At 29.9% G+C, this 17,225-nt stretch overlaps 1 protein-coding gene across 2 annotated transcripts in view; it reads right to left on the bottom strand.

The window, feature by feature from the left end:
- The window catches only part of LOC115878390 (1-phosphatidylinositol 4,5-bisphosphate phosphodiesterase classes I and II), a 333,255-nt gene that overhangs the window by 79,494 nt on the left and 236,536 nt on the right, over positions 1-17,225 (bottom strand). For both annotated transcript variants that reach the window (XM_030894884.1, XM_030894885.1), the window contains exons 5-6: positions 13,482-13,716; positions 4,191-4,330 (exon numbers count right to left, since the gene is read on the bottom strand). In XM_030894884.1, the coding sequence (XP_030750744.1) occupies positions 4,191-4,330; positions 13,482-13,716 (375 nt within the window). The remainder of the gene's footprint in view (positions 1-4,190; positions 4,331-13,481; positions 13,717-17,225) is intronic.

Genomic DNA, 17,225 nt, shown 5'->3' with positions numbered 1-17,225 from the left:
ATTTCTTGCAGTTTTTAGGTATATAATAAAATTATATAAGAGTTTCTTGCCTTGAACTGCTAATATAGAAATTAATTCCACGCTGTGCTCGTCATAATGTGGATCAACCTGCTCTCACTACCGGTTGTGGGGCCCTACAGGGGGGTGACAGTGAAATAGGAAAATTGGAAACAGTCATTAGTGTCATTCTTGTCATTCTCCTGACGACAAGTATGGCCGCCTAGACAAGGACAGCATCTAACTATTGTCTAACTTCACAGTTTAGAATTGACAGATTTCAGTTTCAGAGATAACTTCAGATTTGTTCTAGAACAAATTCGAAAATATTCGACGCCATTTTAATTCATTCCGTTTAGTTTCGTTTTGGAAGTTCAATTTAATATTTCGGCTGAAATTTATAAATATAAAGGTAATAAAGTATATAAACTATATATTACATGAAGAATCCTGGAGAAAATGACGTTTCTGCAGTAGTAGGTATGTCCCATGTATATGAAAAATAGGTAGTAAATAAACACTGTTTTTACATTTTTTAGATGCAAGAAAATGGTGTTATAGTCTCTTTGATCGGCGATTTTTTTGAAAATGGAAACAATTTACAGCAAGGTAAGATCATTTTTAACTATAGCCAACATTAGTTATCTCCAGTATGTGCGACTTATTGTCAATAATGCAATAAATCGGACTGATAATCTGATTATGTTATCCGACTAAAAGTCTCTTTTTGCTTCTTTTTGATTTATAAGCCAGGTCTCTTTGGGAATAATGGACGCTTTTTTTAAACAGTATATTTATATTTTATACCTATTGATATTTTTACATTGTTAATTTTAGTATAAAAAAAATTGTTTTTCTGTTTTCAGGTTTTTGTATAAGGCTCCCGTTTTCATGTTTGATTTGGTTTGGTTTGGTAATAATAAAGCTCTAATAAATTATTTTTTGGTTTTATTTGTGAAAAGAAAAAATACAAAATACATTTGAACTGAAAGAGGGCCCGCCATTGAATAACCGGAAACGGAAATGAAAATTAAGCCATCATGTCCTTATCATGTCAACCTGTCAATTGGAAAATTAGTTCTCCAGACGACAACGAAGGCTTTCGGTGGCGTATCGTGTTTCCACGATTTAACACAGAGTTGACACTTCTTTCTAGTTAATTATTTTATGGGGCCCTACCCCATCATCAAGTGAGCTTGGGTATTTCCACAAAACGACGAGCACAGAGCGGAATATATAAATACGACGTAAAATAGCGGTAAGATATAATAGGGTAGGGTCCCGAAACCGGTAGTGAGAGCAGGTTGATCCACATTATGACGAGCACAGCGTGGAATTAATTTCTATATTAGCAGTTCAATGCAAGAAATTTATTTTCCATTATATAATTTGGGCTAGCCGAAAAAAACCTTTATTTACTATTGATAGTTGTGCCTCGGTGGTACGAAAGTACTACCATTGCACGCAAGCCGCTATCTCGCGATGCGGTACTTAATATCTTACTGCTATTTTACGACAAGTCGTATTTATATATTCTGCGCTGTGCACGTCGTTTTGTGGAAATAGCCAAGCTCACCTGATGATGGGGTAGGGCCACGAAACCGGTAGTGAGAGCAGGTTATTATGACGAGCACAGCGTGGAATTAATTTCTATATTAACAGTTCAAGGCAATAAACTCTTATATAATTTTATTATATATGTAATATATAATAGTATATGACATAAATTGGGATTGATTGACGTATTCAATTGTTTTCGGCCACTCCCTGTTTCACCGGAAATGACTATAATTTTTGATTTTTAAATGACACCTTCGGTATTTTTTTACCTCGTTTTTTACTTTATTCGATGGAAAATTACAGTCTTAATAGAATGACATATCATATGTCAACTTTTGACATTTTCGCATATGGTTTATTTGAAATTGTAACATGCGGTTCATAACGACAATTTGACTCGAAATACCATGTGTGGTACCAAATTATTCGCAAAAAATGCTTCTTCCAAATATGCTAATGAGCCACCCTTGTTCCATTAGAATAAATCAAGATATGATTAAAAATACGATTTGGGCAGTGAAACAGGATGTGAACAAAACAATTGAATACGTCGATCAATCCTAATTTATGTTATATACTAACATACCAAATTTCGTCTTTTTATCTGAAAAATATAATAAGTTATAGGGTGAGCCACTTTTGAGACGCACCCGGTATATTTTCGCCAACTAGATTATTAGTGCATACAACAGATTATTAGTGCAATAGACTAGATTATTAGTGCAATAACAGATTTTTTTATAAGAGAAAAAAATGCAGTAAATACTACAAAGAACTTTCTGCGAAAAAAATGCATTCGTTTTTTTCGTGCCTTTTCTGATTTTTTGTGAAATTCAAATGTTAAATCGCTTAGCAAATCAACTTAGAAAAAATATCTTAAAAATATATATATATATATATATTTTAAAATATGATGCCTTCTAACGGACAAACGAAGTACTTTTGTAAAGAGGTAAATCATGTCAGATGAACTTATTTTTAGTATTAGTAGCAGTAATTCTATGTTCACGGAATATTGGACCACCCTGTATATGTTTAGCATATTAGTGTAGGCTACTACGAGTAGAGCAAGGGAATCTTTATTATAATACAGACCATGTCAAGACAAATTTTAAATATATGTTGTTTGTTGAGATCGTGACCTAAAAACCGAGATAGGGTAACTTTTACGCAATCAATTTTGAGCTGGATAAAATCCGAGGCTTTATGAAAACAAATTTTTGTAGACAACTAGCATAGTAGCGTATCTGTCACGGATCATATTAAATAACAGTTTGAAGACAAAGATAAATTACGTATGAGCAGAACTGCCTGTTTGAAAAACAAATATGTTTCTTTAGATCCGAGACATTCAATTTTAAGAGACCGTATACATAAATTATTTATCTATTTTCGAAATAGTCATACGTCAAGAGGTAAATCTGACGACAAGCGGAGGATGATGTTAGGAAATATCTTTTAGATGAAAGTTGAATATACATCTGTGTTTTGGTTTTTATTTTTTTTTTGAGATAAAGAGCATTATTACAGGTGATTAAATGAAAACATACGGTAATCGCAAACCATTTTCTGATGCACGTCATCAATCATATCGATATAAAATTGACACTAAAGCCTATAAATCTGACTAAATGAAATTTTGGCAAAAATGTTTAAATTTCTTGTGTAATTTAAGATACCGAGCAACTCTTCATTTTACTTTATAGAGCAAATGATTGTCACAGATATTTTATTTAGATTAAAGCTGAAAAAATTAGTTTAAACCGAATTTTATTATCGCTATGATGGTCACATTGCGTCGTGTTCAGCAACGTTGTCGTTTATTAACATACGAAATTAGTCGAAAATTAACATTTTGAGAAAACAGCGCTTTTGGTTATAGTTAATTCTAGATAAATGCAATTGAAATTCAATGGAATTCAAATAAGAAAAGTGACACGTAAACGTATTGTAATAATATAAAATCAATAATTTCCTGACTTTTTCCTGTCTAGGAATTTACATCCTGTATCATTTATCTGAAAATAAATGAACAGCACACAACATTTTTACTTTTTATTTAACCAAAACAATTTTAGACAATAATTTAATTCAAGTAAACTAAATTTTAACATTTGACTAACTGTTTTAATCTACATTTACTCAAGTTAATTTAGTTTAATTAAAATATTATTAATACTGCTATCTAAATAATATACCTGTTAATTTCAAAGTTTACAGACTAAAGAGCTATTTTTAGAATACCATTTGTTTGCTGCACGCGTATACCTATTAGGAGGATGACTGTATTGATAACATACGCGTTACTTTGACCTTTGTTACATATACGGTAAAATAAAACACAATTTACCAGAATTCACCAAAAGTGTTTACTTTGCGTTTTGTTAACAAAATTGTCGGCAGAAAATTAAAACTAACAAAATTTGTAAACACGCGCCTAAGTTGAAACACTCATTCTGAATTGGTCAATGTGGAGGAATAAACGGATAAATATCTAATAAACTCGTCAAATTCCGAATGTAAGATCTATTGAGCTCTATTGCTCATTTACGCCGGTTCATTAGATGGTTTACCAAAATACTTTATTCGACTTTTGTCTTAAATAATTAAAAATATTAAAAATAGGTACTTACCTACATCCTGCTAGCAAGCACTGTCTGTACATTTCCGGACTGCTTTTACCAGTGATCTGATGTCCAGTCAAATACGTGTTATGCGAAGAGTTTATGAAATAATGAGCTAAGGGCTGATCCATTTCGTCGCTTAGGTCAAACTGAAACAAATTGCAACGGTTCAAACCAAAGAATTTAGTATTTCAAGGTAACAAAGGCTGCTCTAATAAAACATGTTACTTTAATTATACAGGGTTGTTCACCACATACGACACGGAGTATTGTAGCTAAACGATTAGATTTTTACAAATTGTAAGTTTTGGGTTCGTTGAAGGTCTATTAGAGCTACAATTTAAAAATATTTTTACAAGATACAGAGTGTCCCAAATAAGTAAAAAATATTATAGTTGTATTTTTTTAAATGGAACACCCTGTATATTATTCTATTTTTGGATTCTACGATTGAAATAAAGGTAAATTTGATTAAGGTTTATCACACTTAAACATTGCCGTTTTTGAAATATTTTCAATTTTATGAAATTGCAGTAAAAATTTTAAGGCTTTATTTCTCCCAGAGTATCAAAGTTTTTAATATTAAATATTTACTGAAGATTATTTATTGATAAGATATTGTGTTGCAATAATAAAAATTTTCCTACCTTATACAGCGTGTCCAAAAATTTATATTAAATAATTACTAGCTTTAAACGGCAATAACTTGTTAAATGGAACACCCTATATATTTTATGTGAATCAGATGCACAATGTAATTGTCTATCAAATTGTATTATACCATTATCCAAACCAAACCAAACCAAACCAAACCAATTAAATATACCGCCATTATTTCCTACCAAAAACACCAAAACTTAAATTGTTTTAATTAATAAATTATTCTAAATAAATGTGGATTTGGCTCAGAAATCAATATAATGATAAGTTATGAAAATGAATGTGTCTGTTTTTATAAATAAGCATTCGTCAATAAATGAAATAAAATTTATAAGGTGTTACTTTTTACCACACTGTCTAATACACACACAAAATTCAGTTTTCTAGTATTTGGAGCAATTATTACTACAACGTAAACAGTCAATTAATGTAGTTTAAATACTGGGATCATATTAATTGGTCCTCTGTAACAAAAAATATTTAAACAGTTTTTTTTATTTTTTTAATTAAATAAGCGAACTATATCGACAATATTAGTATCTGTACCCTTTGAAAATTTTTTACATCTTTAAAAATAAGCTAAAATGTCAATATTCCATGGGTATAGTGATAAATGAAGTCTAAATTATAAGAAAATGCATTTTCTATGAAAACTTGAGGAGATGGGTAAAAAATGGAACAATACAATTTGATAGACAATTACATTGTGCATCTGATTCACGTAAAGTATATAGGGTGTTTCATTTAAATTAAACAAGTTGTTGCCGTTTAAAGCTAGTAATTATTTAATATAAATTTTTGGACACTCTGTATAAGGTAGTAAAATTTTTATTATTGCAACACAATATCTGATCAATAAATAATCTTCAGTAAATATTTAGTATTAAAAACTTTGATACCCTTGGAGAAATGAAGCCTTAACATTTTTACTGCAATTTTATAAAATTGAAAATATTTCAAAAACGGTAAGGTTTAAGTGTGATAAACCTTAATCAAATTTACCTTTATTTTAATCGTAGAATCTAAAAATAGAATAATATACAGGGAGTTCCATTTAAAAAAATACAACTATAATATTTTTTACACATTTGGGACACTCTGTACCTTGTAAAAATATTTTTAAATTGTAGCTCTAATAGTCCTTCAACGAGCCCAAAACGTACAATTTGAAAAAATCTAATCGTTTAGTTACAATACTCCGTGTCGTATGTGGTGAATAACCCTGTATATTAAGATTAATATATTTTTAGTGTTTATTTAAATAAATTGATAATAATAGTCCTGAGTTAACGGTCAGTCTATTTGATCACTTAGATCGAATTTAAACAAATTTCAAAAATTCAAACCAAAGAATTCAAATTTTAACAAAAGTGTCTCATACAATGATCAGTTATGAAAATTATATATTTTTAGTTTATTTCTCAAAGACTGCTCTTATAAAATATGTTGCTTTATATTAAGATCGCTTTACTTTTTAGTTTTTGTTTGATTAATTAAATTATCTCATCGGTTCAAACCGAAAAATTAAAAATTTAAGAAAGTGTTCCATACAGTAATGATTTATGAAAATTGTATTTTTAAGTTAATTTATCAAAAAACTGTAATAATAATGTATGTTGCTTTATTAAGATTGCTTTACTTTCTAGTTTTTGTTTAAATAAATAAGAAGAATTCAACATACAACGATATATTATGAAAATTGTATTTTTAAAGTTTTTAAATCAATTTCTCAAAAACTATTTCTCAAAGAAATCAAAATTTAAAAAAAGTGTTTCAAACAATGATCAGTTATGAACATTATTTTTTAAAAGATAATTTCTCAAAGGGAGTTTTACTAAAATATTTGACTTATTCAGTCTACGTTATTAAGATTACATTATTTTTTAGCATTTGTTTAAATAAGTTTCTAAAATTTTACTACTAGTATTGAGCTAAGGGTCAATCAATGTTATCGCTTAAGTCGTACTTAAATAAATGCCAAGGCCTAAAACCCAAGAATTTAAAATAAAAAGCGTCTCATACAATAATCAAGAATTAAAATTTTATTTTTAAATTTAATTTCCCAAATATTGCTTTCATAAAATATGTTGCTTTATTAAGATCACTTTATTTTTTAGTTTTTGCATGAATAAATGTTACTTATAAGTCAACGATTGCTCAATTTTATCGCTTAGGTCAAACTGAAACAAATAGCAAAGACTTAAACCAAAGAATTAAAAAAAGTGTTTCATACAATGATCAGTTATGAACATTATTTTTTAAAAGATCATTTCTCAAAGAGAGTTTTACTACAATATCTGGGTTCATAAAAATTACGTTCTTTAGCTTAAATAAGTTACTAACGGTCAATCCATTTCATTGCTTAAGTCAAACAGAAATAAATACAGGGTGGCGCACCTCATTCGCCTCGGTTGATTATACGAAAACGGAAAGATGTAGAAACAAAATATTTTATGGGTATATGTGGGGAGACAATGTGCACAATTTAAAATTATTTTGAAATATACAGGGTGTTTCAGAACTAAGATCCGTACCAAAGTTATATTTTTTCTTATGGAACACCCGGTATTTTATTATTTATCTTCGGATCTTGTCCATTCATTCATTGGAGTCCTGGGCCCAAAAAAAAGCATTTATTATTTAAAATCTTTAGTTTTTCAGATATTTAAAGATATTTAAATTTGTATGCTACAATGGAATAGACTATTAACACCCTGTACATTTCTTATTAGAATTAATTCTTATGCTGACTTTAAAGGTAGAGAAATAAACTTTACTGAAAGATGGAATGGGTTCCTTAAATATATACAGCGCTATCAAAAGTTGCTGATCTATTTTAAGGATATATTTTATATAAAAAGGTGCCCGGTGGCGTAGAGGTACAGGCTCTAGTCTACCAATCTCGTAATGGGTTCGAATCCCACACCCGGCATTCCATCAGCCGACTATTTTTATTAAAGTAAAAATAGTTTGGGTATCTAGGTCGACTCAGCCTTAAATGAGTACTTGGGATTCACAATCCTGAGGTAACAATAGGCGGTTGAAGGGTAGTGCTAGCCACATTACCTTCCTTGTATACCGAACGGCTCTAGCATGGTAAGCTGTACCTTGCTACTCCCAAGACGTTAAACGCTATATACGGGAGCTATTATTCTATATTATTTTATATAAAAACTTTGTTATTTCAAATACAACACCCTGTATTTTTTTAAATAAATCGGAGCAGATTCAAATGCTCTTTCAAACTATGTTAGGGTTTCCTGTACCTATCTAGCTCAGATTTTGAATAAAAAGCGATTTTTAAATAAAATTGTAATCAAGATGGCTGGTGTCGCCATGGCAATTTTCTAGTGACAGTTAGTAACTATTTTCAAAGTCGACATTAGTTTATGGACATCATTATTTATAATTTATAACAGTTTACTTATATTTACCTACAATAGTTTAATAAGTAAGTATTCATTATTTCAACAAGAAAAAATAATGCAGTATCTGCTGGCGAAACGAATAGATATGTTACTAGTGATATTATTTTGTGAGGAAAATTGCTTCTTGGCCTCAAGGGCTTATGCTCAAAGATATCCAAATAGGAATCTTCCTGATAAGAGTGTGTTTGAAAAACTTCTTGTCCTATTTCGCAGAGCTGGTAGTGTGGTTTATAAAAAACCTATTAGGCAGAAACTTGTCGTTGGAAGTGAAGAAAATTAATTTTGCCGTAATTGGCTCTTTTATAGAAAATCCGTATATCTACAAGTCATCGTAAGATAATTCAAAGACTACTTCTGTTTTTCTTAATAGAATAATAAACACATATTTTATAAATATTATTTATTAAACTATTGTAGGTAAATTAAATAAAATTAAAAAATAAGTTAATAAACTAATTTGGATTTTGAAAATACCTACTAACTAAATAAAATAGTCACTAGAAACTTGCCATGACAACACTAGCCATCTTGATTACAATTTTATTGAAAAATCGCTTTTTATTCAAAATCTGAGCTAGATAGGTATAGGAAACCCTAATATAGTTTGAAAGAGCATCTAAATCTGCTTCGATTTATTTAAAAAAATACATAGTGTTGCATTTGAAATAACGAAGTTTTTATGTAAAAATATATTTAAAATAGACTAGCAATTTTTGATACCTCTGTATACATTTAAGGAAAGAATAACATTTTTTTGTAAAGTTTATTTCTCTACCTTTAAACTTAGCATAAGAACTAATTCTGAAAAGTAATGTACAAGGTGTTAATAATCTATTCTATTGTAGCATGCAAATTTAAGTATCTTTCAACATCTCAAAAACCAAAAATTTTAAACATATTTAACCCTTATAATAAATACCTTTTTTTGGGCCCAAGAATCCAAAAATGAAATAAAATACCGAGTGTTCCATAAGAAAAAATATAACTTTGGTATGGATCTTAGTTCTGAAATACCCTGTACATTTCAAAATAATTTTAAATTGTGCATATTACCTCCCCACATATACCCATAAAATATTTTGTTTCTACATCTTTCCGTTTTCGTATAATCAACCGATGCGAATGAGGTACGCCACCCTGTATATTATAAAGGCTTAAACCAAAGAATTTAAAATAAAAGTGTCTCATACAATGATCAGTTATGAACATTATATTTTAAAAGATAATTTCTCAAAGTTTTACTTAAATATTTGGGTTCATAAAAAACATTTTATGGCTTAAGTCAAACTGAAATAAATATATTGCGAAGACTTAAACCGAATAATATAAAATAGAAAAAGTGTCTCATACAATAATCAGTTATGAAAATTGTATTTTCCAAGTCAATTTGTGTTTTAATCAAGTTCCATTATTTTTTATTTTTTTTTTCGTTTTTGTTTGTGAATGAAGTTAATATTAATAATAAAGAGATTTACTTGAACAGTCGAAAATTCAACAGATTTTTTAAAATTTAATTCAAACGCATTTCCTTTTTAAGCTACTTATTTCTTGCACTTTTGACGTAGCCAAAAATAGGATGAAAGAAAGGAATGTACGTATACCATATTACTTTCTGTGCGAATAAGACTCTAAAAGCTCTAGTTCAATCAAAAGCATTAATATAAATTTTTAAAATTATACCAAATTCAATTATTTGGCTTTTCTGCATCGAAAATTCATTTACACAATACGCCATACCAATGCTCTACTCAAAGAGAGAGGCTTGTATTACGAACCTTTTGAATGAAAAGCTTTTATTAATTTTGTACTTTGTTGAAGCTCCAATATTATCCCCTTTGAAACTGTTCTACTGAAGTCTTGTTACTGCTAGATTAATTTCTTTGTGTTTTATTTTACTGTTATGATGTAAAATATTATAATACTAAATACCTGGTATTAGTACGAAAACTTCTCTATACCGGGTGCGTCTCCAAAGTGGCTCACCACTATAACTTTTAATTGTTTTGATAAAGAAACGAGATTTGGTACGTTAGTATATGACATACATCAGGATTTATTGACGTATTCAATAATTGTTTTCGTTCATTTCCTGCTTCACCGAAAATGACTACAAAACACGACCAAAACAATTGAATATGTCAATCAGTTCTAATTTATGATGTACTAACATACCAAATTTTGTTTTTTTTTATCTGAATAATAAAAAAGTTATAGAGGTGAGACACATCCGATATGTACAGGGTGTCCCATTTTGGTTGAAATCATACGGTATCTTCGTTATTAGTGAAGATAGAAGGGTGCGGTTTGCACAAACCTGTCCCACTTTTTCGTCAAACGGAAGATGCTGCAAACAAAATTTTTATAGCCCTCTTCGTTTCTGAGCTACAGGGTCTTTTCAAAAATTTTGCAATTTGGGACACCCCCTGTATCTCTGTTATTGTTAAAGGTATCGAGAAGGCGAAAACTGCTTATTGTAGAACTTTTTACGTAGAATACAGTGGCGTAGTTTGTTTTTCTACCAAAAAAATATTTTTGAAAATATGAACTAAAGTTATGTTTTTTCAAATGGAACACCCTGTATATTTATAAATCATATGATCTGTCTTGCTACGAGCTTCTCAAAAATATATATCACTCTATATTTATTTTCACTATTTACTGCAATATTTAAAATATATCATTTTCTTATTAGTAGGCCGTGATAAATAACAAAAAATCAAAATGGTATTTACTAAAATAGTTATTCACATATTAAAATTAATTTGGGATTGATATATTTTACTTTTGAAATAACTGTTACCACTGAAACTGTGAATATATTTTTCTTTTTTTTATAACGGGATGGGTCTGCAAATATCTAAATCTTGAATTATTAAAGCATTTTTCAGGTGTTCGACATTGTTGTAGTGCCCACGATATATTTCGTATTTCAAAAATCCCCAAAATCAGATATCGAGAACGGCGAAATCCGGGAATCGAGGAGGCTATCAATATGCGTTCATTGGTTCCAATTCATTGATTTGAAAAATAATAATTTAACAGTATTCTAATATTTCATAGTTATGAGGGGAATGTTCCCCATCTTGCTGAAAGTATATTTCACGTAAATTAGCTAAAGGAATATCTAAAATTTCCGATACGATAGATTATTCTTATGTATACACGTATTCCAAGATTTACAAATAGCGGTAGAGAGTTAAGTTTCCCTAATATATAAAGAATTTATTAGCGGCTCCCAAAATAAAACAAGAGACAGATAGCAGTATACTTTTAATAATTCTTTAGTTTCTTTTATTATCAAAAACTTTTAAATATTGCAGTGAATAGTGAAAATAAATATAGAGTGATATATATTTTTGAGAAGCTTATGGCAAGACAGATCATATGATTTATAAATATACAGGGTGTTCTATTTAAAAAAACAAAACTTTAGTTCATATTTTCAAAAATATTTTTTTGGTAGAAAAACAGACTACGCGACTGTATTCTACGTAAAAAGTTCTACAATAAACAGTTTTCACCTTCTCGATAGCTTTAACAATAACAGAGATACAGGAGGTGTCCCAAATTGCAAAATTTTTAAAAAGACACTGTAGCTCAGAAATGAAGAGGGCTATGAAAATTTTGTTTACGGCTTCTTCCGTTTGACAAAAAAGTGAGACAGGTTTGTGCAAACCGCACCCTTCTATCTTCACTAATAACGGAGATACCCTATGATTTCAACCAAAATGGGACACACTGTACAGTCAATAACTAAAGATTAAATAAAAGTCTTAGTACTTATAAGTGTTTAAAGTGCATTTGTTTTAGTTTATTTACATGTCATAAATTGAATTTTCTTCTTTACTTTAGAAGAAAGACAAACCGGAACATTAGTATCTTATTTTTTTAATACCGGCTGCGTCTCAAAAGTGGCCCACCCCTCTAACTTTTTTATTTCTTCAGTTATAAATACGAGATTTGGTATGTTAGTGTATGGCATAAATTGGGATTGATTGACGTATTCAGTTGTTTTCGGCCACTTCCTGTTTCACCGTAAATGACTACAACTTTTTTGATTTTTAAATGGCATTCTCGGTAGTTTATACTTTATTCGATAGAAAATAACACTCTGAATAGAATGACATATCATATGTCAACTTTTGACATTTTCGCATATGGTTTATTTGAAATTATAACTTAAGGTTCGTAACGAAAATTTGACTCGAAATAGCAAGTGTGTAGTATCAAATTATTCGTAAAAAAATGCTTTTGAGCCACCCTCGTTCCATTTGAAAAAATTGAGATATGATTAAAAATACGATTTGAGCATTTTCGAACTAGCCGGGACAATACACTAAAACATTAGACGATCAAATCTATTTTTCCAAGGCTCCTTGATTAAGGATTAGTGTTTTAACATAGTCATGGCACTCTAGATTGAACTTTAAAATACGATTTTTTATTAAGCGAGACTGTCAAAAGTCATGATATGTCATTCTATTCAGAATGTAATTTTCTATCGAATAAAGTAAAAAAATACCGAGGGTGCCAAACGAAGTAAAAAAATACCGAGGGTGCGAAACAGGAAGTGACCAAAAACAATTGAATACGTCAATCAATCCTAATTTATGTCATATACTAACATACCAAATCTCGTTTTTTTTATCCAAAAAAATAAAAAAGTTATAGGTTTTGAGACGCACCCGGTATATGGTCTATTTATTTCTTAAGTCTGTTTTAATAAAACGTTTTTAGATTTTCTTTAAATAAATTGGTAATAGTCTTGAGCCAACGGTCAATAAATTTTATCGCTTAAGTCAAATTTAAGCATATCGCAAAGCGCAAAGTTTCAAACCAAAGAAATTAAATTTTAAAAAAAGTGTTTCATACAATGACAAGTTATGAATATTGTATCTTTAAAGTTGCTTTATTAAGATTACTTTATCTTTCAGCTTTTGTTTAAATAAATTACTAACAGTCGTATGTGGGAATGAGGTGAGTAACCCTGTATATTCTCACGTCGTCATACGCAAAAAACAAAGAGTATAAAAAAGAAATAGAAAAGGAAAAATACCGAAGTCTCTGCAAGAAGCGGGGAAATGTGTTTGAGAAAGAGGTCTTTTTATTTAATATTAAGTCAGTAATAATAGCGAGTTATTGAATAGTCAAATTTGATTTGAAAAAAAATAATACAAATTAAAAATATTTTTTTAGTCGTTTTGGTGCTTACCTTGCTTGCAGCGATAATATTGTTATCTTCAGAAAGTAGATATCGTAGAAAACCATTAAAACTGAGCTGTCCCTTCATAGAGTTGTATTTATTCGGCTCGTGCTGTTCAATGATGTCCCTGGCTCTGGCCGTGTCCGCGTAGGGATATAAAATTTCGTTCAGTCTCGGATCTCTCTGTGTCTTGTTGAGAAACTCAACAAACTGATCTGCCGTCATGTATTTCTTGGTTCCGACACTGCAAAGAGGGTATTTACTGTACTTGTAGAATGTCAATGTACATTTCGCACCTTTAATAACAAAGAGACCTAAGTGAAAATAATAATAATTTGTGTTTTTGTTTGAAGATGCGATGTCTCTTCGATTGAAATAAGATTCAAAAAATGTACAGTATGTGTTCGGATTGGTCTATATGTATAAGAAGAAAACCTTTTGTACTTTTAACATTTTAAGAAAAATACATTCTTTATAAAAAAACATTTAAACGTCCAAGAAGTATTATAAAATGGTCATTTTAACGCTTAGCCATAAAAGTAAAACTCTTTTACGCCCATAATTTATGCCTAAGCACAAAAGTACAAAATAGTATGTACACTCAGATGCAAAAAAACGTAACGGAGAAATTTTTGATCAAATTTAAAGTGTTATATTTTTGTTATTTTTAGCCATATTTTCATGGATTTTTCAACAGGCTGTATATAATTATATCTTATATATAACAGCTTTTTATAAAGTTTAGTATTTGACATATTATACAGGGTTAATCGAGGGGTTATTTTTTCACCTTACCTTTAAAACACCCTGTGAAATATTTCGTGTGTAAATTTTCCTAAAATATAATTTTACTGTCAAACCCTCGGTCAAACCCATGTCTCCTGAGCATTTTGTTTTCTCATATCAATACATGCCTTAGTTCATTTTTAAGAGTGAAATGAGCTTGCTACAAACAATTTACAATTATTTCTTTTTTGAAGTTATTTTTCAATATGACAAGGCGGCTTTGATGATTATTGTAAACTATATACTACTATGAACTGCCGCTTGCAAATGCTTGGCAGGCGGGTTAAAGGACGCGAAGCAGTACCTGCTTCATTAAATGAACTTCGTCTGGTTCTTAAAGAAGAATGGGAAAACATAACGCAATATGATATAATGTGCAGCCTCAATGACAATATGAACGGACGTATACAGGCAGTTATAGCAGCCAAGGGCAGCAATACAAAGTATTAGAGTATTTTTGACAATTTTTTTTCTATTTGTATACTTGAGTATTACAGATGTTTTTTTTAATATCGTTAGTTCTGTTATCGTTATTAATGTTTATTAAAACCCGGATTGTATCGTTAGTCTTTAACGTTTTTTTAATTCAGTATAGATTATCCAATGTAGTGTAATATGACGTTACGACAATAGTCACCAAAACCATCTAATCATATTAAAAAAATATATCAAAAAGTAAATGAAAACTAAAAAATTGCAAATTGATCGTTATCAGTTCATTTCGCTCTTAAAAATTAACCAAAATATGTATTGGCATGAATCAACTAACAAAATGCTCCGGAGTTACGGTTCTGACCGTAAAATTATATTTTAGAAAAGTTTACATACGAAATTATTGCACAGGGTGTTTTAAAGTTAAGGTAAAAAAATAACCTCTCGACTAACCCTGTATAACATGCCAAATACTAAAGTTTATAAAAAGCTGAGTTTACGAATTAAAGTTGATATAATTATATACAGCTTGCTAAAAAAATCATGAAAATAGGGCTAAAAATAACAAAAATATATATACCGTTCTGGTCATCCAATTACTGTGTATAGGATTTTAATGGACACGACAGAGAATAATACAATTGACCGGTTGACAGAGAGAGACGCAAAATAAAAGGGGGGATACAGTGTTGCCGGTTCGTAAACGTGTAGGTAGGATTAAGAATGAGCATGGTGGGAGCACAAATCCACTCCGATGCCGATGACAATTCGAGACTGCTCTCAGTGTTGCCAGATAAACTTCCTCTAACAACCTCTGCATAACTAATAGCATATTGTCAAATAATATCATTAGTTAGAATAGTTTTCGTTTTCTGGTTAGAATTTTTGTTTTAATTCTCAATAAAGAAAAATTACATATTTAAAAAAATAAACTACTCAAAACAATTATCACATATTTTCTAAAAAATATTAATTTGAAAAACAAGACTTTTGAATTCCAAGACAAGATTTTGAATTCCCTGACTTACGATTTTAAATAGTACGGATACTGTGGAGGGAAATTCGATAAAACAAGCCTACGCGCAGATCTGTAATTTTTAGTCGGCCGACTATTTAGTTGCAAAAGTGAAAACAATACATACTTATGAAGTCGATCGGCCGACTATTTGATTGCGCGTGGGCGCGGCTCCATAAGAATATATTGGTTTGGCACACACACATGCAATAGCCGGTCGATTAAAATTGCCTGTCAGTGCATAGCCTAGACTAATGTAATCAAATATTGGGGCGATCGGCTCCATAAGAATGTATTGTTTTCACTTTTGCAACCAAGTTCAAAGTTGGCCGACTAAAAATTACATGTCAGTGCATACTCTAATTATCCTACAAAAAACTCACAAGAGAAAGGCAGAAAAAGGCATGCTTCATTTAGAAATATGTAATAATTACTTTTATTCAAATATGCGATAATTGTTTTGAGTAGTGTATAATTATTAAAAGATATTTTCTGATGATACTATTAGAAATGCCAAGTTTGGGAACAAAATTAAATGCACACACTAAATTTTGTCTAAAAAATATATTTTCCCAAAATTTACTTCTATGATTTAAATTTTAATTCTTACTAGATTTAGGGAAATTTCCTAGACCTGGGAACTATGACTAATACTTTGACCGTCTCCATTTTAAGAGATTCCTTACTTCTTTCCCACCACTTGATATGTCATAGCTGATTGGTCTCATCCCCACACAAAATTTGGAAGCCATTTGGAATTTCTGTTGCCACGTGTGACTCATCAAACTCTTGAGTCATAGGCGTACTAATATTTTATTTCCATTTAGATTTAGTATTACAGCCAATTATAGTTTAAAAGTTTTACTTATGAATTCTGAAAAATTTAATTTACTAGAATTTTTATAAGAATTCTCTTCGCGTTTTTTTTGCATCTGAGTGTACATTAACTTATTAGGAGTAAAATAACAAGCGTTAGCGAGTGGCGAAATTACAAGCGAGGGACGAAAAGTAATTTTTACTCCGAGTACAACATGCTATTATTTTTTGCAAAAGTAACATTTAATTCTTTAAACAATTTCAAACGTTGCAAATAATATAAAAAGTAAGTAATACCAGGTAATACCTTGTAAGTAATCATATATCAAGAAACTATGGTTACACTCGTTGGAATTTGACACTTTATGTCAGTTTAATATGATTTCATACTTTTGTGCTTAGTAAAAGTGCTATACTTTTATGCCTAGGCGTTAAAATAACTTTTTTATATTGTCATACGTCGCAAAAATTAATACTTTTCTAACGATTGAAAAAAATATATAATTAAACTGACATTATGCATTATTGCGGCGTTTGAAATTGTTTTCGAAATTATTTGTGACGTTTTAAAAAACAGCATGTTATATTCGGAGTAAAAATGTATTTTGTGCCCATTTTATGCCTCCTCCGAAACATCAACCTAATGTTACAACAGCAAAAAATATGACGTTAATTAAAATTCATAATAACCGTCTGTCAAAGAT

Source organism: Sitophilus oryzae, unplaced genomic scaffold, assembly GCF_002938485.1.
Source record: "Sitophilus oryzae breed Bouriz unplaced genomic scaffold, Soryzae_2.0 scaffold_1508_pilon_pilon, whole genome shotgun sequence".
Classification (NCBI taxonomy): domain Eukaryota; kingdom Metazoa; phylum Arthropoda; class Insecta; order Coleoptera; family Curculionidae; genus Sitophilus; species Sitophilus oryzae.
The sequence above is the reverse complement of the archived record's forward strand: the minus strand, read 5'-3'. Positions and strand labels throughout refer to the sequence as shown.